The sequence below is a fragment of the Aptenodytes patagonicus genome, chromosome 2, assembly GCF_965638725.1.
Source record: "Aptenodytes patagonicus chromosome 2, bAptPat1.pri.cur, whole genome shotgun sequence".
NCBI classification, from domain to species: Eukaryota; Metazoa; Chordata; class Aves; order Sphenisciformes; family Spheniscidae; genus Aptenodytes; species Aptenodytes patagonicus.
Window position 1 is genome coordinate 148,398,777 of NC_134950.1, and position 24,397 is coordinate 148,423,173.

The 24,397-nt window shown below is 37.6% G+C and overlaps 1 protein-coding gene across 1 annotated transcript in view; it reads right to left on the reverse strand.

The window, feature by feature from the left end:
• ITGA8 (integrin subunit alpha 8) overlaps window positions 1-24,397 on the reverse strand; it is a 120,567-nt gene that overhangs the window by 57,440 nt on the left and 38,730 nt on the right. Inside the window, exons 14-20 of the mRNA XM_076331614.1 lie at window positions 16,911-16,956; window positions 14,140-14,247; window positions 6,187-6,242; window positions 5,506-5,660; window positions 4,247-4,384; window positions 3,712-3,779; window positions 2,582-2,729 (exon numbers count right to left, since the gene is read on the reverse strand). Of these exons, the coding sequence (XP_076187729.1) occupies window positions 2,582-2,729; window positions 3,712-3,779; window positions 4,247-4,384; window positions 5,506-5,660; window positions 6,187-6,242; window positions 14,140-14,247; window positions 16,911-16,956 (719 nt within the window). The remainder of the gene's footprint in view (window positions 1-2,581; window positions 2,730-3,711; window positions 3,780-4,246; window positions 4,385-5,505; window positions 5,661-6,186; window positions 6,243-14,139; window positions 14,248-16,910; window positions 16,957-24,397) is intronic.

Below are 24,397 nucleotides of genomic sequence, written 5' to 3' on the forward strand. Positions count from 1 at the left end.
CAAACGTTAATTTTCATCTATGGTCCATGCCTCAAAGTACCCACAGACCGAGACCTTTTTTCCATATACTTCAGTGTTTACTGCATACCAGTGTGATAATTTCTTCTGTGCTCCTGTCAAGTGGTTCAAATTGCCGTATTTTTTTAAAGCCCTATAGGTTGAATTAATTGAGTCCCTCTTTAATTTATGCTCATTTATACTATGACCCCTAAAAATTTGGTCATCCTGGTAACACATGAACCTCTGATACCTAGGATTCTGATCACTCTGGGGAAAAAATCTGAAAAAACCTCCTAATTCTTGTTCTGAGTGGTCAAATTACTTAATTTGTACATTGGACAGAATGAATTAAATGAGAAAACAGAACAGGAAGTATATAAAAGAATGTCTGAGTTTAAAAACATGTTTTTCCATTCTAACTTTTCTTTTTAAATTACAAAGATTTTATATTCTTCTTTGTCGTGTTCACAGCAGTTTTTGGTGACATATGGCAGTACAGAAAAGCAACTGAATACATACAAGAGCCAACCTCCACCAGCAGTTAAATGCCAGCAAGTTTTAGCTTTGTCTTTTTGAAGAAAATTACAATATCAGTTTCTTTTCCAAATGCACTTAGAAGTGATTTTTTAAGTTTATTTAATGGAACCATAATATCATGAAGACCATAGTTTTAAAAGATATACATTTACAGTATAAAAACAATAGAAAGAATAAACTTGCTTTCAGTACCATATGTAATCTTTTTGAAAACTGTACCTGCAATGTGGAAGGGAAGACACTAAGAATGATGTAGATAGTAGGACTAATGTTTTGATCCTTCTCAGAAAGAACATAATGACATCTCTTTGAATGGAATAAGTATGGAAAGTAAGAGAATATGAAATAAATTGTGTTGTAGTGAACTAAGTAAGTGCGGGCAAAATGAAGGCAATTTTTCTATAAATCCAGAAGGATTCAGAATTGGACTTGTCAAAAATGTATTTTATCATCTTCCACAAAATCTGAAGAAAATGAAAAAGTTGCATTACGTTTCCTGGGCTTTTAAAAATTTATTTTCAAAAGAAAAAGAACATTAACACTCTTTCTCAACCCATTCTAGCTTCTCCTTATTCTTTCAAAGCACCAGAATCTCCCACCTCTTTTTTCCTTCCTTTTCCCAAGAGTCTACCCTGCTGGCACTACAAAATTCAATTTTTCCTAAAATAATGAAAAGCCCTGAGTGATTTCTGTCCAGTCCAAATGATAGATACGTGCTAATATATGCTGTGGGTTTTGGAATAAGTGCCTCCCCTGACATTCTTGTTAATGGCCAAAAGAACAGCCAAAGATTCCTCAACAGCAACAAAGGAAAAACATAACCAGGTGTAGTATATTAAAGAGAACTTAAGTTTTGTAGATCGCAGTCCAAAAAAACAGAGACTATGCTAAGAGAACAAAAGAAATAATAGAAAGAGGCTGGTGTCTTTACTTATTTGTTTTGTGTACAACGATATGCTTCTGAGGAGTGAGGTTGCAGAGAATTTCCGTATTCTTATCTTCGGTGACATCATTAATTCTTGTCATTTTTTTCAAACTGGGTTAAAAGTCCATTAATAAAGACACTGACAGAATGAGAATAAGGAAATACTTTGTAAGTTACTTTCAACTTCCTTAAAAACATTTGCCTTTAGAAAGGAAATTAACTTGCTTTCTCCCACTCTCACCCTTGAGGCCCTTCTGAACATTCCAGGCACTGACAGCAAAAAGCAAGCTCATGTTGCAACAGCTTGGGAGATTTATGTGCAGATGAGGCGATTCAGACTCGCTGTCCAACAGAGAATACATGAACACTCTGCTTGTTTGCAGGATAGTGTTTCATCTTTGCTCTTAAAAAACAAACAGACCCAAAAAGGAAACACTGTATGTTCAGCACAGCTCAGCAGGACTTCAGTCAACATCAGTCCTTCTGTGAACACTGGCACATTTTACATTATGACTGCATTTTTGGCCTATCCATAAGATAAAATAATTGACTACAAAGGAAATCAACTTTGTCAAGTTTATACTGCAGTTAATGTCCAACTATTCAGGATATCAGAGAGTGGGATACCCTTAATAATGGTAAAACACTGGTGTGCTGGGAGCATGAGACAGAGGTGTCCAAGTGTCTGGGGTTCAGCAGGGCTCATTAGCTCTGACTGAGAGCTGGTACCACGGGATCCAAAGTTGGAAGCACTCAGGGGATTCTGCACTATCACTCCCTGCTACTGGTAGGGTTTACTGGTTCAAAATCTGAATGATGTGAACATCTCTAGCCCTAGGAGAAATGTGACAGTATTTGTGCGGTATTATAACTAAGTTAATAGCAAGGTGCTGGACCTGAACTGACCCTGAACAGAATGGTCCTGACCTTCCCATCTTCTGCTGACACAGCTAATCTTTAGCCTGGACTGTGTGAGCAAGGATAGCTGATGGTCAATGGAATCTCCCTGCCTAAGAGGCACCTCTCTACTTGCTGCTTTCAGCTGGTATAGCCTATGTAGGTTAACCTTGCTCTCAGTTCTTCTGCTTTATTATTGCTAACATTTTGATTTTCATTTACCTTGTTGTTGCGTTCAACCCCAGTGTAATCTGCTTCAGGTGGAATCTTTATATGTAGCTCAGCTTCATAGGCTCCTTCTCCATCATTCCTTGGATTTATTATGAGCATGACACAGTTTTCTTCTCCAATTATTAGCTGATCTTTATCTCTGTATAGAACATACTACTTGTCAGGAGTTAAAACATGCACAACTACAATTTACGTATGAATAAAGCAGAAGGACTTTTTGCTCTCATAGCATCTGTTCTATGAACACATCCATGAACAGAGAATAAAACTTTTTCATAAAAAATGACCCCATGGAAAAGTATGCCAGCACCTGGGTAGGAAAGAGATCAAGAGAAAACACCACCATGGACAAAGTGGACTACCACAGAACTTGACTGTTATTTATATAAAATTTCAGAGCCTGACTACTTTCTAATCAGAAAGAAGTATCTAGTAGAGGAATTACTTGCTACAGGGATCCCATCAGCATTGTTTTCGTGAGGGCACAAAGGTGGTAGGATTCCAGTTTTCCCCTCACGCCCGTTGTAAAATGAACAAAGACAGAATATCTCCTGAGACCTGCAACGGCACTGTGCCCTTTCTTTTCACAGAATTGTACTGATTTTGATAGCACAGAGTCAGATAACTGTCAGAGGTTCCCCACTTGCCCTGCTTGGCATATTTCTCCCTCCATAGGAGGAATTGTTGCCATGTTTTGAATTTTTTTATTCTGAGATTCATTTACTTCACTGTATACTGAGTTCAGGAGAATTGTGTCCCAAGTTCAAAGTCACTGGCACATTGAGATAAACAAATTTAAAATCTCCTTTGAACAACGATTTGTATTATCTCTTGGCATTCAGAGAACTAGAATCACTCCTAACAAACACTTGCAAACTATATTTTCTATAACCATTAAACACCATGAATGTGTCTGACAATGATACATTTTTTAACTGTATATTTCTCCATTGCTCAGTTTTCTAGATGAAATGGATGCGCAAATTAAGATCTGGAAATCAGGTAAGAATGAGTAGATACAGCAAACAACAGAACTGTGTTCTACATATTTAATTCTGTTAAAGCAGTTAGAAGTGTCTGGAATTTGTTATATACAGCATCATTTATTTTATTTAACTTACGGCATAGCAGAAAGCTGCAAGTCAGGAATGCACAAGTTGTCCTCCCCACAGTCAACCAGAATGTAAGCCTGTATTGTTGCAAAATAAAAAAATTATAATACAGTTAGTACATGCTTTAAAGTCCAAATCACTTCATTAAATATCACTAACCTAAATGTCCTAAATATCACTAGCACTGCGCTCGTGAATTAATCCTTCTCCTTTCTATAAGTTCCTTTCCACATGAGTAGTTGGAGATTATTTAGACTGTCAACTACGTCCTTAGCAGAACAATATCATCTTTCAGGCCCTTTCCCACACTAACTTGGCTTACATATTCTAGAATGCAATCAAAACTATGAACACAACAAAGTTTTGGAAATGCTTTAAAGGCCTGCCTGGTTCTATATTTATATTCAATTTACATTTTGAATTAATTAAATCCTTGTTGTGTAATTTCTGGGCATGATATTCTGTTTTAAGGAAGACGACACACATAGTATTTGTAAATGCTTTCACGTTTATATACAGAAAATGTGGCATGCAAAATTCATACCTGTTCTGTTACTGAGCTTTTCTGGTAATAGTTTAGTATGGGCTTCACAGTCAAGCTATCTTCAAAATTGGATTCATCCAAACTATAATTCAAGTTTATATTGATGGGAGATAATTTATCTCTAAATTCTGTTTCATCCTGTGAGTGACAATCACATAATAAAAACCAATGGTTTAATATAATTATTTCAGATTAGTATGATATGGCAACAGATTCAGACTTCAGTCTTTACTGAAGGTAAAGATACGGTTCTTTGACAGCTGCTGGCCAAATTCTGGCTGTATGTAATGTCATTAGGAAAGCAAAGTGACTCACCAGTAACTGGAATGCCCAGAACACATTGCCTCCACAGCCCCACATCTGGAAGAAGCTGGCTGAGCTGAGTAGACTCAGAATTTTTTCAAAGCATTAGCCTAAAATGAAGCTGTTTAAAAAGAGACACACAGAACCAACTCCTATCAGCTACTGCCCTCCTTCCTTTCGGAATGGAGGGAGGGCATGTGTGGATTTGTGGAGGTAATACTGTTGGTTTGTTCCATAACCAAGAATTTATATGGATCAGCAATGGTAAAACTCCACCACCTTTATTGCCTAGATACTTCCTTACATACTGCTTGAGATTCCTCCATTTCACCTCCCACTGCATTTCTAGGACCAGCCCTGGAATCTGCTTCAATTGCATGTGGTAATTCCAGCTGCAAGTGAGTAACCAATGACCCTTTCTCCTTCAGAACACAGTTTTAATTTTTCTAAAAACATTTTAAAATATCCTAAAAATATTTTTTAAAATATATGAATTTTAGGCCAATAGTGCTGCTGACACTCCTTTAAAATACCTGTTGAAATGGAATTGGCATGACCTTTAACATGTTTAGTTGATTATCCCACTGTGAATACTATAGGGAGAGCAATCTTTCATTTTTGTATCAGGAGATGCAGTATTTAATCAGAATTTCCAGAAGAGCGCAAAATGAATGTATTTGTACACAGAGGAACATATGCTCTTCAAAGCAAGTCTTTTTTTTTATAGTTACATTGGCAAAAGATGAGCCAAAGATTTACATAGGAAATTTTGCCCAGGTAGAAGAATGTTCTGGACACCCAGATGAGGCCTTTCTAATCTCACATTTCTGTAATTTTGGGATATAAGAACAATGGAAATTGTTCTTCCTTTTCCAGTGGCTCCTTTTTTTATTCTTATCTTTAAATGCCTGATACTCAAATGGTGATGACAGTCCAAAATATTTTAAACAACTTACTCTGAGATAAACAAGAAAGTCCTGGCAATGGAGCTGTTTCTGTCTTTCTATCACAATGGAGAAGTAATGATGTGACTGATGGTAATCAAAGAAGAGGGTCCTCTTAACAGCTCCTTTCTGTTTCAATGAATCTAATTGCAATTCACCTTTCAGCACTAAAGGATACAAGTAAATCAAATATTTATTTATTTAACACAGAAAGAAAAAATAGTACAAAAATTCATTATATATTATAGTTAATTACTCTAACAAAGTCTTCCAAGTAAAACTAATCCATGCTTTAAGTGCCTGTCTGTTTAGCAGCACACTAGTTTTTGATCCGAAGTATGGAATACTTGTAATTTAAACTTTCTAATTTCATTTACAGATCATACGTGTACAGATTTCCATCTCTTCAATTTTTTTTTTTAATTTTTTATTTTTTTTTCTAAACAGAACATTCTCCAACAGGGTACATTCTTGGTTTTATTTGGAAAATGGCTTAAACTGAATAAAAATCCTTCAAGTGAATAATAAAAGCTTTGTGAAATAAATATATCTACATATATATATATATCTTTTAAACTGTATTTTCTTGCCTTAGGAGGATCTTACTCCTATCGTCTTTCAAGGTGTAAGAAAAAAATACATCTGAAATTGAGTGGGCCAGAGTAAATTATAGGAATATAAAACATTTCTTACCTATCTCATCTGAAATACTTGGACCTTCAAAGGCTGCGCAGACTCTTACAGTAAAGCTATATATATAAAAAAAAGAAGAAGTAATTATTAGCAGAAAGAGAGCTGGCCTGGGAATCAGCAGTTCCCAAGTCATAACTTTCAAGTTTTCCTTTCCTTTTCTTAAAAAGATGTACACTGAGATCTGTATTTAGCAACCTAAGATATTCCCTAACTAAGTTAGCAAGTCTCCTAGGCTCCACTAATAATCAAAGAAGACAGGGTCTGAGTATCTTCCTGGGAAAGATATGGAGAAGAGTCTCTGTTCCCACTAATTCCTGAGACAGCCTACAGAGATCACCTTTCTAATACTATTGGTAAAGTTGGGTTCCTTATGTTGAGCTTCAGCAAACCACCTTTGTATGAGGCTGTCTGCAGAAGTCTCATGGTCAATTAGGAAAAATCATTGAGCATATAGTCAACACCCAAGATGTTTTCTAGCAAATCAAAATGACACAGGATGATTTCCATTGGCATTACTGTAAGACTTCATGATTTCAAGAGGCTATAATTAATTCCAAACATACCAACTGAATTGTTCAATTTTTGTTGCACAAGACTAACCAGAATGTATTGTATTTAATTTGCTAAGTTTTGTGGAAGTTGGCAGATATATGACCTAAATCAAAGCATAGAGAAACTAGTTATTCATATTCATTATTTAGTATGCTAATGCAACGCATTCTACACAATGCAACACATTGTAAGTTATTTGTTTTTCATTTGCCTGTTCATAGTCTATAACAAGCTTTTTTGAGCCTATTGAAAACAAGCTTTTATTGAGCCTAGCAATATTCACATTACAATTATAACTGTAGTATACAAACATCACCTCAGCCATAATTAGTTATTTCTCATAATAAACATTTATTTCCACTTCTCTGTAAGACAGGCAATAGATTTGCAGTTATACTCAACAACCGACAGGAGAAGCCTCTTGTAGTTTTATTTGCTGATACCTTCTAACAAGACTTACTGTAAAAACTAATTAAAAACCCCTAAAAATTATAAATGCTTATAGAAAAGTTTCACTTTGTAAGGAGTCTATGCAAGTTATATAAATATTTAACTGAATGACATTTTCACAAAAGCTTTCACAAATTACTCTGGATGGCTAGGGAAACAGTTGTAATGATGCTTGTTGATGCTATTAGCAGGGCGTACTTCCCTGATGAGTGACAAAACAAGAAATCTGTCACTGGAAAGATGCTCTTCATGTTTGATTTCTGCTGTCACACTCTACAAGGACTTAGTTCTCCACACCATTATTCCCAAAGAAGTCCCGTATAATGTAACAAAATTGCTCAGGTGAAAGATTTGGAACTTCCTAAAACTTGCAAGTGTCCCTGGTTACCAATCATTCTTACAGAATATTTTCATGGGTTCAGAAAATGTTTGGTTTTGTATATGTAAGACTCAGCTAAACAAGGATTGTAGCTCAGCACTGGAAGATGTGAAATCAGCTTGGGTTAAATAAAAACATATTTGAATTAGATATTGCTCTTAATCTCCTCACTACTGTTATTCTATATACTAAGTTCTCCATGCAGTGAATTCAAAACCAGTAACATAACCTTTAAAATAACCTGTAATCACATTCTAATTGCATGTTTGCTTCCTCTGACAAATGTAATGAAACTGTGCCACATCTGGGATTCATGTAACTCTCATGACCTTATTAAACACTTTCCTCTTGGGCAAAAAAATTGCCTTATGCCATTAAACTCCACTTAACTGTAGCCTTCAAATGACATTACGAGTGTTGATTCATGTTCCATGCAGAAATTGCAAATTCAGTCATATTCCTATTTCTTTACAATTATGAGTTAATGGATGAAGAACCGATTATTTCCTAATACTCAAGGACAAGAACAACAAAAATGAGAAAAGCTTGTGTAATTGCATAAATGCAATTTAGACATCAGGCTTCACAGGCCCGTCTCGCATGTCATAGCATAAGAATGTATTTTCCCAAATGTAAACTCATAAACTGCCATCATGTATTAAACTTGGTGCTCTTGCTTTGGAGGTCTCACATAATTTTTGCACTGTCATGTTTAAAAAAAGGTTAAATTAAAAATCCAGCTTGAAATGCTTTACTTGTTAAACAGCACAATTTCAGTGTATGTTTATTTTACTGTAATGAATAGAATAATTCATCACACACATTTGATAACCAAAGTCATGTTCTTAAGTATTACTGTAAGAGCCAAGATTTAATCCTTCCACGCCAGGCAGAGCATGTCAAAAAGGGAATGGCAATGCAAAAAAGCAAAAATTTGGAGTTTATTAGTCTCCCAGCCTCTGGCCATGCAAAAGACAGGACTATGGCTTTAGCAGAATTCTGCCACACATTTGTGATTTTATGGATATTTAGTTCAGAAATAATTCTAAAGACATCACAGATTTTGATCACAAATCCAGACAAATTGAGATTGGCTCATCACTTCGACAAGAAGATGCTATGGAGATGTTGAGGGATACTTTAGCTGTGAGAAAAAGAAAAGCAGAGGAAGAGACAGACCACAAAAGAGGAGAGGAGTCTAAAGGATTTATGAGATTTAAGATCTGACTCCTAGGCACAGTAAGAAATATAATAGTTGAGCTTTCAAGCTTGCTTGTAGGAGCAATCAACCAAACAAGACAACTAACAATCAAAGGAAGAAAACTTCAGCAGAGAAGAAACAACTGGGAAACAGTCCATCACCCTAAAGCATATGAACTTTTATGTGCTACCAACCTCGACTCTCTTCAGAGATCCCCACATTGCATTTATTCTGCAGTGTCTGTCATCACTATAAGCTTATGGTTTGAATAGTATTTGACTGTAGTTACAAAATGGAGGGAAAGCCTTAAAACTGAACACACTAGCTTTTCCTGGTCATCTTGGGGTAACAAAGCAGTTTGAAATAATTTTATGTTCTTCAGGTAGACAGAAACATTTTTAATATTATTAGAACAAGAAGCTTAAAACTATTCCTCTTTCTTCAAAATTACTCATGGCATAGATGGGGGTAGTCTCTTTAGAAGTCAAACCAAATTACCTAATATTACTCAAAATGGTTACTCCTTAGAAAATCAAAAAAGTCAGTTACCCACAAATAATGTTTTCCAGACCGCAGATTGTACCAGAAAGAATTTATTTTAGTGTGGCTATTCTAGTAGGTGAAAAAAATAGGAAACTTACTTCAGGAAGTGAAAAGCAAGGAATTACCAGATCCTACCAGACGTCATTTGTCATTGTTGACAATTTCTTTAGCACACAGGATTGCACATGGGGAGGAAGAATGGATAATGCCTTAGCAGAAAGGCACTTTAAGCTTTGATGCTATGGACTTCCATTCTGTGTGAGGCTGATACGCAACCTGCAAGGTCACAAACCTCTACAGAAGAACAGCAGAAGCTGTTATCATCTACTGGTGAATGACCTTTAAACAAATTCTTTCCTCTTTGAGAATAATACTTAAAAACAAGTAAATATGCTTCTATTATGATACTCTAATACTTGGCCTGCTTTTAGATTTTGTTATGCCACAGCCTAACCCAGTGACCCACAATGCCCTCTATGGAGCATGGAGCAATGGAGCTCTAATGCCGAAGGCTTTCCATGGCTAGGCTACATCACGTGGCCAGGCTGTGGTAACACAAGGGCTGGTAGGTAACTCAAATGACTCTTTTGGATGTCTTTAGGGCTATTAAAACTAATACCATCAAATTACCCAGCTGCATTCCTGGCACAGCAGAGGTCTGCAACACAGCAATGGGCTTCCTGGGTAGCAACTGTTACCACCTGCCTACTTCCCTCCTATCAGCCCCTGAGGTGTGAGGTACGCATCTTCTGACTCTTGGCCATGACTTTGCTATCTGACTCATGGAGTCAGGCTGGCCAACAGTCTATGGCAACTCTCACACAAATTCATCTCAACAAAGTACAAAGGCCTTTAGGTCCATATCCATGGGCCACCGATCACATCCAGTTTCAAATTAAGTCAATGGGAAAAGAAAATACTAGCAGTAGAAAGGAGCAAAATTAGAAAAATAATCCAAAAATTAGGCAGTTAGGAAGAGTTGAAACATTATTATTTTTGGATTTTATATTTTTGGTAGGAATTTTGTATTCAGGTTTTTTTTGAAGTGTATGTAGAAATGTTTCATTTACTGAATCTAGCTGACTCAAGATTATAAATATTTTATTGCTGTTTTACTAACAACACATTTGGAGATAAAAGAATGACAAAATTTTTTCAAACTGTTTTTTGATAGTAGGAACTTGAGGATCAGAAATTTTAAGCAGTTTGCCTCTGGTTTAGTGGGATTACAGAAGGTGGATATCTGGGTTCCCTGAAGAAGCCTCCAAGGCACATCTCAGATTAGATATCCAAACCTGAAAAGCACTAACAAATAAAAAATATATTCTGCAAATTGACTTTTTATCATAATTAGACACTTCTGTGCTACTTAATTTTTGGTAAGGCAGGTAACTTCTCTGACCTCTTGTTCCTCTGCCAAATGGAAGTAACAGTATTTGCACACTACCTTAAGCTAGTGAGAGGTGGAGTAAATAAAATTTGCAGATATAATTTAAGCACAAAGTAGCAGCAAAGTGGCTAGTGGATAATCAGATCTCAAATGGTAATAAAAATACCAAGGCAGAGATAAATTAGTCCTCTTGATAGCTGGAACCCAGTCTTGGACTTAATAAATCATATGATGTGGAAACAGCTTTTTAAAAATGTAAAGGTTTGATTTATTTATTCCTTTTTACAGAAATTAACCTGCAACTTTCACACCTTAAAAAAAAAAAAGTCTTCTTACCTTTTCTTTAATAGCTTCAAAGTTGCAGAATTTGTTCCAAATTTGTTAGTTTTGGGAACTTAGAAATAGCCATGTTTAAAACATAGCAGAGAAAGAATTACATGTTTCTAGAAGTTCAGGACAATTCTCTTAGGGCTGGGCATAAAAATGACTTTTTGTGCATGTTTCCTCTGTGCTTCAGCTTTCCAATTTATATCATGGCAAAATTAATATTTTCCTAACACTTGAAAATGTATGTCCTGGTTTCGGCAGGGATAGAGTTAATTTCCTTTCTAGTAGCTGGTACAGTGTTTTGGATTTAGGATGAGAACAAAGTTGATAACGCACCGATGTTTTAGTTGTTGCTAGGTAATGCTTACACTAGCCAAGGACTTTTCAGCTTCCCATGTTCTACCGACTGAGAAGGCTGAAGGTGCACAAGAAGCTGGGAGGGGGCACAGCCAAACTGGCCACAGGGACATTCCATACCATGTGACGTCATGCTCAGTACATAAACTGGGAAAGCTGGCCGGGGGGGGCCGCTGCTCGGGGACTGGCTGGGCATCGGTCGGCGGGTGGTGAGCAATTGTACTGTGCATCACTTGTTTTGTGTATTATTATTATTATTATTATCATATTGTTATTATCATTTTATTTCAATTATTAAACTGTTTTTATCTCAACCCACGAGTTTTTCTAACTTGTGCTCTTCCAATTCTCTCCCCCATCCCACCGGGTGGGGGGGAGTGAGCGAGCGGCTGCGTGGTGCTTAGTTGCCGACTGAAATTAAACCACGACAATGTACAATAATCCACATTATTCATACACACACACTTCCTGAAACTTTTCTGGTAGGAGGTTTCCTTTCATTCTAATTTTGCAGTGTCAGTCAGTAGACATTTTATACAAGTTGCACAGCTGGCTAAGAGATACAGAAATCTATCACATGGGACTGAGGAATTCTTTGCCTGTTGGAGTTTCCCTACTAATTGTTTTCATATGTACAATACCAGCTTATATCAACTAGGGAGAACAATTACGGCATGGAAAATAGCAGCTGCTCTTCAGTTGTTTTGTAATATGAACTAAATCTTTAGAGTAGAGTATTTTAGAATAAAGCAGACAGAAAGCAAATTATGCTCCTATCAAAACTCTTGTAGATGTGAACCAAACATCTTCTGGCTTATTGCAACACAAAAATGAAAAGTAATGAAAAAACTACATGTTAAAGGAGCATACTTTGTTTTTTCTCCCTTTTTTAAACAATACCTCACAGCAGGAATACTGTTTTAACAGAGATGTTTTTATTTATTACTCTTGTGCAAAAAAACACCTTTTTTCTCTCAGTACACTATCAGTAAATGTTATGGTTTTGAAATCTTTTCCATTATGGCATAAAGCATTCTTAAAAAGTCTTAAAAACTGAAGTTCTGAAAAAACATAATTTGGATCAATGAACACGTTTCAGCCCAATGTTGATATTGTAAATTCTCTATTATATCAACTATTAAAACAAAATGTGCTTGAATCAAAAAATCAGGACGGACCTTGATCTGGATCCTATTCCAGAAAGGCCAAAGCTTTTTAAAGTTCTGGGACTGCATAGTTCTAACGAGTGCATTCTTCATTGCTCTGTAGATGGGTGATTTTCTACACAGGATGTAGAAATGAGGAACATTATGATAAATATGAGAAGTCCCATAAAGCATAAAAGAACAGAGCAAAAATGAAAATCTCTTGACAGCCCCATCCCAGATTTTCACAATCAGTAGATTTAGGAACTTCCTGAGTCACAAATTGCATCAAACGCATTGAAAGCCCATATATTTAGTGGTTTAAGTGTATCAGAGTTGAGTTCCTTTATGACTCTTAAATGAACTGCTTCTGGTCATGATTATTTTTTACAGTTCATATTTATCAATTTGTTGAAAAACTCTTTTGCTGACTCTTACATTTGAGATGATTTTTAAAACTCATCTCCTATAAAGAATTTCTCCAGTGTGGGGAATCTCTCTGACCACCTCTGGTTTAAAAGCAGTGCAAAATTTCTGCAGTCACCTTATCTTCTGGAGTCCTACTTTACACCTTGATATTCTTTTCATCCAGTCCATGTCCTGGCAGGCTTTCTGCCTCTAATGTGTTTAAATAAAATGATACAACTAGTTTTTATGTCTTGGAAATCTGTTCCTCTGCCAGTCTCTGGCAGGACTTACTGGTATTTTATATTCAACTTGCATGTGTTTATGCTTTGTTTTGTTTTTATTTTCCTCATTTGTTATGATTTCCACTTTCAAACAGTATCTTACGTATTCATAATAGCCTGTTTTATCACCTGTTCCTGGGGTCCTTTCTAAGTGACTTTCTTTCTAGTGCAGTAAACGTGCCTTTATGTGGTATTATGTGCTATGATATAGCCTCCAACTGTCCTGCAAGCATTTTATATTTGTAACTGATCTTATATTGTTTTAATTAGCTTCAAGTTTTTGAATGTACTTTTTCTTTTCAAAGTTAAATGCTACTGTGGTGGAGGGTTTATCTTTTAAAGATATATGCAACATTGTCCTGTACAATGCCCTAAAAAAAGCTTTCCTCTGACCAATGACAGCCAGAAACAACATCCTATGAACTGCTCTCAGGATGGCCAGCCAGGTATCTTCTCTCTTCCACAAAGGACTGAGATCTCTCTTTCTCTAACAGAAAATTGTGGGCCCACCAGCGCTTTGCATCACTTTCACTGTTATCTCAAAAAGATGTATGTTTTGACAGGTCATTGTTTCTGTGTTTTGTCTGTCTTAGCTGTTTCTCGTTTCATTCATCCAAACACTGCATATGCATTTGCAGCTTGATCCTAGGAGACACTGAGCATCCTGCTATGCAGAAGGAGACTCAGCGCATCAGAGGACTCAACTTTTCGCTACTTCATTTTGAGAATCTGTGAAGTACTGGAAGATATCAAAAAGAACTCTGTTCTATATAGGGGTTTTTTTTGTTGCACTCATAGCATGTTTGAACATTTTTTTTTTTAACTTTGAACACGTTCAACAAAAAGCTGCAAGAAAAGTTAGGAATAGGAAGTTATTTGAGAAAGAGGATGCGGACTTTTTTGTCTAATCATGAACTTACCAGGCCACCAAAAGCTGAGAGGCAGGGAGCTGACAAGTTTTATTGTCTGGATTCACAATCATGGGGTTCAGAATGAGCTGAGCATTCACTGTCACAACAGGTCTGGCTCTGAGGAACAGAAATAAGGGTCACTGCATACAGAAGGAGCACATTAGTAACTCAGTTGCAGCAGAGAAAACAATTAACTGAGATGGCCACAAAGAAGCCGGAAATGTAGGGTTACTTGGGAGAAAACACTTTTATAATGCTGCTCCTACCCAAAGGAACTTTTTTTTTTTGCCAAGAAACTGTGATACCTCCTACTATGACATTCTGAAAGCTCTTCACAAAAAAATCACAGGTTAATAACATCACTGAAACAGTATCTTACAGTTAACAATAGGTGTGTCCTGAGACTGAGGCACAGACACATTTCATCACATTGGGTTTTCACAAAGGGACAGAGTCTGCCTTTTGGGATTTACAGCAGTCCTTTGGCCATTATTTCATACTGTCGAATTTGTTTTATACTGTCTCCATTAACAGTGACATATTCAGACTTGCTATCTCTGCTTAAGATTCTTAAAAAAATGAACATAATTTGGTTAAAGTAGATGTTGATCTAGAATATCTTGAGCCAATAATAAAGTAAACTCTGTCTGACATGTCTTGAGACAATTGACTTTGGAAACCAGGAATAATCATCACAAAATTCTGCTGAGTATATTAATACACAGTTGTGGTGATGGGAACCATCCCTCTGAATAACAATCTGTTATTAAGTAATGAGACAATCTATAACTGAGAGCAATTTAGAAGACAAATGAAAACAAGAAAGGGTCTAAATTCTTTTTTAAGACAGCAGTACTATTTTACAGTAACGTACATAATCCTGGTAAAACCAGCTTACTACAAAATTACTTTCCTCATATTTTAATCCACAGCTGAGCTTTTATGATTACTTCTCTGTATTACTTTATGTGCTGGTTTTGGCTGGGACAGAGTTAATTTTCTTCATAGTAGCTCGTATGGGGCGATGTTTTGGATTTGTGATGAAAACAGGGTTGATATTGATTGATACGGGGATGTTTTCGTTACTGCTGAGCAGTGCTGACACAGAGTCAAGGCCTTTCCTGCTTCTCACCCCACCCCACCAGTGAGCAGGCTGGGGGTGCACAAGAAGTTGGGAGGGGACACAGCCGGGACAGCTGACCCCAACTGACCAAAGGGATATTCCACACCATATGACGTCATGCTCAGCATAGAAAGCTGGGGGAAGAAGAGGGAAGCAGGGGTCATTTGGAGTGATGGTGTTTGTCTTCCCAAGTAACCATTACGCGTGATGGAGCCCTGCTTTCCTGGAGATGGCTGAACACCTGCCTGCCCATGGGAAGGAGTGAATGAATTCCTTGTTTTGCTTGGCTTGCGTGTGCAGCTTGTGCTTTACCTATTAAACTGTCTTTCTCTCAACCCACGAGTTTTCTCACTTTTACCCTTCTGATTCTCTCCCCCATCCCACCGGGGTGGGAGTGAGCAAGCGACTGTGTGGTGCTCAGTTGCCGGCTGGGGTTAAACCACAACACTTCAGCAAGACATTAAAAAATAAAATTACTTTCTTCATTTTTGTGCAACAGGGAAAACCTTTTTTCCAGCAAATTTCAGTTAATAAAATGCTGTTTCTCCAATATGACAAGTTGCATATTTGATGATACATTCTGGCCAGGAAACAGAAAGATTGAGGGCCTCCTGCTATTCACTTTCTTAAATTAAATAGAACACATTTTTTATTGCTATCTAAAATACACACTGGATCTAATTCTCCAACGTTTCACATCCTGTGCAGTCATTCATGCCACTGCAAAGTGATGCATTGCAAAGTATTTGCATGATTCTTAAATAGGGCAGTAGGAAAATCAGGTCTACTCACTGCACCTACAGTGTTAGCTAAAATGTGCTAACGTTCCTGTTCTACAAAATTCTTATGCTTTGACAAACGTTCAGCTGGGAAGCAGAACATGCCTTCTCTCAGTCAGGTACTGTTGAGAATACAGACAACAAGAAGACAGACAGGAATCAAGAACTATGACCACATTGTTGCAGCAACGGATGGTGAATATTTAAAGGCAAAGAACTGTCAGCATGGATGGACTAAGAGGGCAGCAGCAGATTTTTGTTTATGTATTTGGTAATTTTAATTTATACCTCTCATCAAACAGTGCATTTAGTGAAAATCCATAGTCAGCAACAACTTCGTGATTTGTAAAATGGGATCTTGTACATTTTTTCTAAACTGAAGCTAAAAGCAGCAGTCTTTATTTTCAATAAATAGTTTACATCTTAATGTACACGACCTCCGAAGAATCAGTCTCACTTGAAAATTTCTTACTAGTACCATTCCCCCAGGAAAGAAATTAATTTTCAATGTTATGCTTTTTAAATTTCTCTCTGATGAGCTGTAGCAAGAACTTTTTGACTGTATAGGAATGTGTGTGACATTGCTTTAAAGATAGAAAAGATACCATTTTCTTTTCTTGTCTTATTTAAGATTAACTGAGGAGTCAAACATTCCAGAAGTTTCCTGAGCTAGGACTAAGCATGGAAATTTTCATTGAAAATGACAAGTTTTGAACATGGGAAAAAAGCATTTGTTTCTCACAAGATGCTTAATTCATCATCTGTAATGAGCACCTTTTACACATTGCACCAGGGAAACGCAGGAATGTGAAATTTGTTTATTTGCAGATCTCCCACCAAAGCTGTAAAATAAAAAATCCATTGTATTTACCACGTACCTGTAAACAACTGCTTTTCCAGCTCCAAATGCACCTACAATTAAATCTGGAAAAACAAAACAGCTTCAGAAGAACTATATGGAAGCCTCTTACATATTTTTTTTCCAGCCTAAATTAGATTATATTAAAAATGCAGTTACATAAGACAAATGTGATTGGTAATTCCTTTCTAAGTCATTTTTTCAACAGTGTACCTGAAAGAAAACATTTCACATTGTCAGAGGTAGGCTCATAAATGTCTTGGTTGTATCTAGTAAGTGCTAATCTATTTAACACAAGGTCAGCCATACCACAATCTCACTTCTCTCCAACTTGCATTAAAGGGGAAAAAGGATGCCATTAACCCCTATACATTTTATTCCAAACTATTAATTGCCCATTACACAAAGAAATGCAAACCACTTAGTCATCACTCTCATACAGGTCATGCTGAAAATTTATGGTGTTCCTTCCTGACAATCTTTCCCATCCTGCTTTGAGTTTTAAGTGATTTGTTCATTAATTTAAGCATTACATCTCTGTGTACATAAATACAAAGCACAGGTGGGAGGATGGCTGATTTCATAGTTTCTAATGTTTTCAGCATCGTAGCAGCATGTGCTAAGGCTTACAATAGTTACCCGTCTAAAGCCATCTTTTTCCCCATCAGTCACCATTTGGAACAGATGGAATCAACAACATGAGTGCTACACCGGGCCTTGGACACATCTTTGTTACTGGACACTGGCCTGGGTTGTGAATCTACAGGCCCAAATATTTCCTCTTTTTGCCTGGAGTCCCCACACAGGGCTCTCCGGAAAGATCCAGACTGGCTTGCTGGACCACTCAGGCCTGCTGGAGAAAAGCTGGAGCCAAGCAGTGAGGAAAAATCATCAACTTTCCTGCTGCCTCTAGCTGGAGCACAGTTTAAGAAAAGGAAAGAGCTTTGTTTCATTTTCAACCCCCCTAGTGTCCATCTGGGCACTCCTTTCACTCCACTGTTGTTATCATACGGTTTGATTTACACATGTCCAATTCAGAAGACCGAGTCTTACAAAAGACCTTGCAGTGGTACAGACCGGCAACCTAAATTGATCTAAATGAGTTAATTAAACCAGTACTCAGGGTTGTAAACAAACCCTTACTTGCTGCTTCCATAGTTTGAGCACTGGTTTGCTTAAGAAGCCCTGAAGTCATCGAGCATGATACAAATACAAAGCTTTGATACCAATCAGCTGGGTGGGTTTGGGCCAGGTCTGGCAGCGTGTTTTCCAGCACTCTGTCTGCCTTTCAGATGGTCAGGATTTTGTAAGTTTAAACAAGTACTCCACACAGGCAACAGCCTGTCCTACAATGAATTCCATTGAATAATGTCCTAATAGGAGCAGGCATGGACAGTTTATGGGTCTGATCCTCTTTTTGTACAACATTTACATTTTTCTACTTCCATTGGCCTTAGAGAAATATGCTTCAGGGTCAGGAACTCTTTAAATAGCAGAAGAAAATGAGTGTATCTATCTCCTTTTTGGGACATTTATGGGTCCTTTTCTTTAGCAGCTTTTATAGACAACTTGCACACAGTACCAAAACCTGAAGATATTTTCCTGTTAAATAAACAACTGATTGAGACATAGCCATACACAATGCACACGGCAGAACTTTCCCTGGCAGCTCTCTGATAGCAACACCCATGGTAACCCCAAAAGATTTAATATTCTGTTGGTTTTTTGGTTTTTGTGTTTGGGGTTTTTTGTGTGTTTGGTTTTTTTTTTAAAGGAAAAAGAAACATTACGTTAAGAACAGAAAGTGAAAGACAAGAAGGAAGGGGTTTCTGTTCTGTTGTTCCCAGCTGAATACTCTTTATGAATTCTGCAACAGACTTACGATATGTACTGTTTCATACTACACTTGATAACTCAAAAGGTTTCAGTACAGGGCTATGTTATGGCAGAGACAAAACAGGTAGATATCCAGGACTTATCCAGGTCCTGGTCTTGTGATGATTTCATAATCTGGTCTTTCATTAAAAAATAAAGCACTCCAACCCTTCATAGGCACAAGGAAAAGCTTGAACACACAGCTTGAGTAATCTTAACAAAATGTAGTCTGTTTGAATGAGTCTGTCAGATGCAGTTAGCCTCACTAGTACGAGTGAACTCTTTATTTCAGTATCTACAGCTGTGCGGACTTAGGTCCCCACTATTTTGGCATCCCCACTTTAATATTAAAGGGGATTTTGTACATCTGCTTAATAGTTAAATCCTGGTTTCTTTGGGACAGAGCCCAGATTATTTGAAGACAGAGGGTAATGGGTCTAGAGGAGCAATAATAGGCCCCAGCCACCAAAAGACTGGTTTTCCATGAGCAGTCTTTCTGCTTTGCCACCTCAGCCAGGTTTGGAGACACAGCAAAAAAGATGAGGACATTCAATCATGGCACCATCACAAAGGCCCTATTTGAGCATACTCTAAGGGCAGCCAGGGCTGTGCTCATCCTGCTCTCGTTTAGAAGCTCTTACTTTTTCCCTGACATGTCCTTTATTCTCTGGTCTAAGCCATGCTGATTCTTGACCCAAAGAGCTTGAATGAGTGGAACTACTCAGTAGGAAAGGTGGACTTAAGAATGAATAGACAAACAATAAAACATACTTATACCCAGTAGTAACATCTATGATCTAATGTGAGGACCAAGGCATTATATATTCAAGCAGAGTATTCACTGGAAGATCCATTAGGGATTTTGCTTTGCTTCTACTTGTTCTGTTACAGAGCAGTAGTTTTATTCTTCTTTCTTTCATTGCCTTGTGGGGTGCAACTCCTATACCCATCATCGGAAAAAAACATTTTTGACATTGATACGAATCCATGAGATTTGAATACACATCAAATCAGAACACTTTTATAAACAGAAGTTTTGAAATTGTTGTGTGTTCTGCAGAAGAAAAGTTATTAATAATTTCTATGAAAAAATGCATGAGATGTCTAAATTATCTGAAGTTTGGCAACTTTCCCCTCCTAAAAATAGAGAGAAGTTGTCTGTATTCATTGCTTGTTAATGCTACACACGCAATGTCACTGATGCAAAGGTCACTAGCTGAAAAATAAGTGTTTAACAAGCAATTTGGAATTACATAGCAAAAAAAGCCAGCTTAACTACTTATAACCCTTCCAAACAGAGTCTGAAGAAAAGCATATGAAAACCTTTGCTTCTTTGCATTTGTGAGGGGGGGTTTCAAGCCCAGATTAAAATATGTATAAATAGAGAAAGAAAGAGAGAGAAGTATCAGAATCACAAAATCTCCTTCACTCCTTTTCTCATATTTCATGTTTTCAGGAGGATGAGGGACCTCATAGGTTTAAGTAAATGACCACTTTGCCTATGTCATCTCATTGAGAAGATCCTTTATCATCTGCTACCCTTCAGAGAAGCAGAGATCTGTAAGGAGAGACTGGTGGCAGCAGCCGCGCTCTTCTGCCTCATCGCTGTTGTGGAATAAATGAGCTGTGGGGTCACAACCACACTGCAAAACCTAAGAAAACAAGCATGGAGTGACTCCGAAAGAATTTTCAACTTGCATCTCAACACAGCTTGGGAGTTGTATGCCCTAAAATCCCAGCTGGTGGAGTTCACAGAGCTTAATCCTGAAACAAGTGTCTTTGGCATGTACTTAACTGAAGTCAAGGGGCACTGCGCAAAGTTAAACAATCCTAATGCTTATTTCAAATTTTACTTTGCTCTGAAGGGAAGGCTTGCAAGATGTTGTCTGGTGAAGAAAATACATTTTCTGAGATAAAATTATCATAAAAAGTTAAGGAAAGAGTATTCACAGATGGCACTGAAAGGCACACTGGATTTTATAAGCTGGTCTGTTTACCTGCACCTTCTGCCATGTGGCTGTGCCAGACCTGAAACACCATGTGATAACGGGCAGAAACTTGCCATGATGCTGACTAAGCCTTCAACCAACTGGAGGAAGTAGGAAGATCAACGAATTCCTACCCCCAGTCTCAACAAGATATATTCATTTATTAACTTGAGGAAACTCTTTGATCCCCCGGTATTTTTAAAGCACATCTCCATCCCCTGTGAGAGATGCAGCCCCAGGGAGTCTGAGCAGGGAGGAACATGCGGCGTGCTCAGCACCCCACATTTGGTTGTAGTCTGTCCATTAATCCCAAGAGAAATTGCCAAGGCATGGTATCTCATCTCGTTTCATGGGGGACAGTGGCCAAGAACAACAGCCAATGGAGGACTACAAAATTGGCACACACTTCACTTGTGAGAAACCCAAAGATGAAACAATAGATAGTTGAGTCACCTCCCCACTGCAACTCTACCAGAATACAAGCAGGCAAGTGTTGACTTTATGGACTCAGAATGATTTGCTGACAGCTTTAAACATCACTTTGTGTAGTCTGTCAGTTTAATTGCATAGTATAAATAGGAACTGGAAAACAACTAGAATCCTATCTGAGTACAGGTGTTAATGGAAATTTCATAAAGGAGAGTGAGAAAACTGCATAACTGGAAACGCTGCTAAAAAATCTTTATGGGTTTTTTTGGTTTTTATTTCCCTCAGTGGATCAGGTGCCAAAAAGGCCCACGATCAGATTTCTATTTGTTTTCTAGGATTTCAGAGAGCATTAGACTCCCAAATCTCAGTAGGAAAGGTCCAGAATAAAATTTCCTTTAAATGGCCATTACTTCAGGCTTGACCATAATAAAGGACACAGGATTGTCCAGTTCAGCCAACTTTACTCAAGAATTTTAGTTAAATACTACAAACAACCACCACCCAAAACAGAGTCACTTTCTTCCAATCCTACCATTCTCAACCACCTTGATCCTTCTCTGTTTTTCAATCATTGTGGTAGCAGGTCTGTTAAGTATAACACCTAAGGCTAACTCATTTCAATGCTCCCCTTTTGTCTGAATGAGTCCCTTTCATAATACAATGTTATTGTTCATTATACTACAAACAAATCCAGTTAATGTTCTATCACTTCAGTAAATCCCTACTTACTGGGATTAACTGCTTCATTCTTATATTACATTGGGCACAATTTTGTGATTTCATTAAATATCTCAAAGAATTTTAGAAAAGCACACCTGTAAATTACACAGATAATAATTTGCCATAAAATTAACATATTTGTATGAAATTCTTGGCTTGTCACTACATTTTTGATTGATTATTCATGTGAAAACGTAATTATCTGGTAGAAACACTTCAGCTTTTCTGCATTTGCTGGCAGAACCCATGCCCTTGTTCTGGCTCCCACGCTCAGCAGTCCTCTCTTACCAGAGCAGATGCAGCTTCTCATTGATTTAATTTGTTTTTCTTCCACAAATCTCCTGGACCAATTTCATAATTTAATCATCACCAGATTACGATTTGTGATATTGTTGGCACAATGCCTATTGTTCTCAAAAAAATTATGAATGCTGAAGAACCCTTGCCTCTCAGAAAGAAACTTGAGGGTTTTCTTCCTGCTGTTTGAGTTAACGTACTTAGCGGATGGAGCTGTTATATTCTCCTATTTTAATAAGATTACATTGGTTACTGAAGTTCTGAGGAAATTTTGTCTGATTATCATACTTGTTTCCCTCTTAAAATGTTTGTAGAGTCATTTGTTTATATTAACTATATGCTAGTCTTAAGATAATAACTGAGTCCAAAATAACAAGGCATGAAGATGCCTTTATACATTTCCCTGTGCTGACAAAGGCTTGACTAAAAAGAATAACCAAAAGAACAGGCCAACAGATGTGTCTGTATAAAAGTGGGATACCTTGAAGATGAAGCTTCAGTGGCACTGATTCCAGGGTGACTCTCTAAGTTAATAAGGAAGACTTACACAAGCATCTAAACAGGCAGGGAGCAGAAACAATAGTACATAATTTATTTGAGCAATTAACTAATTAACTAATCAACAGTCTTTGAATAGTGAATTCATCTAGAGCAGTGCTCTGAATCCACCCACACTGTTAAAAGAAACTGGTTAAATCATCCTGGTTCACAAATACATTTGAAGAAACCACAGCCTGCTGGAGGATATGCCACAAGAAGAAAGCAAGCCTAATGAGTTGAGTACGTTATTCATTATAAACTATTTGCTCAGCTATAATCAGCCATCAAGTGACTGAACATATGCTGAAATGTGAGGGTGGAGACCTTACAGCCTCCAGATGCCTGAGCCCTGCACAGATAGATGAACCAGCTGGAAGTGTGGCACCATCACCTAGATAATCACAGACTCCAAGCACTCAGTGGGGACCAGCTTTGAACGGATGCCCAGAAGCCAAAAGAAACAAATTTCTTTCCCATTAAACAGATTTATGGATTTCTTTTGTTCCTATGAAAATTGAACTATGCTAATAGAAAAAGACAAATAAAATTATAAATAATATAAACTACAACTCAAAATACATGTCTAAGCTGAGGCTTCATTCTCTGCTCCAGGCCTTGATGACACAAATAAAGCTCAGGATGGAGCAAAGGGGCCCTAAAAGCCCCAGATTTACTGGCGAGTGGAGTGGAAGCTGTGTTGAAAGTTATCATTATGTTGCTCAGATATTCCAGCGTAGAAGACAGCCAGGAAGGTTGTGCTGAGGCAGGGATTTCAGAATATCTTGGGCAAACCTTGAAGAGCTGCTATTACAGAGCTATATAAACTGTTAAGGGCCTCGCCAGTACGGCCTCAGATACAGCATGATGCTGCTTTGCCATGTCCTAACCTCGGCACTGAAAAGTGCAGCACAGAATCTCACACATAATTCCTTCCAACTGCCACTGTATTTGCACTTAAACTGATGAAAAAAGCCCATCTTTTACACTTTTTCACTCCATTCACTGCTCCCCCCCTTTATTTCTTTAATCCCCTTTATTTTTTTTGCATGACTGTCAATCCAGAGTAATGGCATTAAGTCAGTATTTACTACAGCAGCATAAGTGAGATCGGATCCTCTCCTTTGAATATGACCTTAGAACATGAGTTGTCAAAAAACTGTGAAATGGATTGTCTGCTGAAAGATGTTACAATTATGTCAGTAAATTAGTGCCAGAGAATGTGCCTGTGTGCCGTACCTGCACTGTCTGTGCAGGGGTATCATTAGAATGGCCCTAAAGCAGTTGGCCCATGCCAATTATTATTCTCCGAAAGAGAGCACGCAGCAACCCTGTTTTGGCAAGAAAGCGAGTTTGATAGTATGGACAAGGACTGTTCAGTGACAGTTCAGAACCAAAGAACAGCATATTTATAGTGTAGATGTAGCTTAAGAGAATTAATTGGTCTTTTCCTTCAAATACTGGGTACATATTGTATACTGGAGAGATACTGAGTATCTCAGGTAAGCATGGTACTAAGTTTGTCAGTGTCATGCTTGGAAGACTGAGAAAGATGCACGTTGTTTGTTCCCCTGAACAGACGCATCAAAAAGCAAAGAGTTCGCTTGGTACATTCAATCTGACTGACATGCTTAATCTGCCTTCCTCTTGCTGCTTCCCT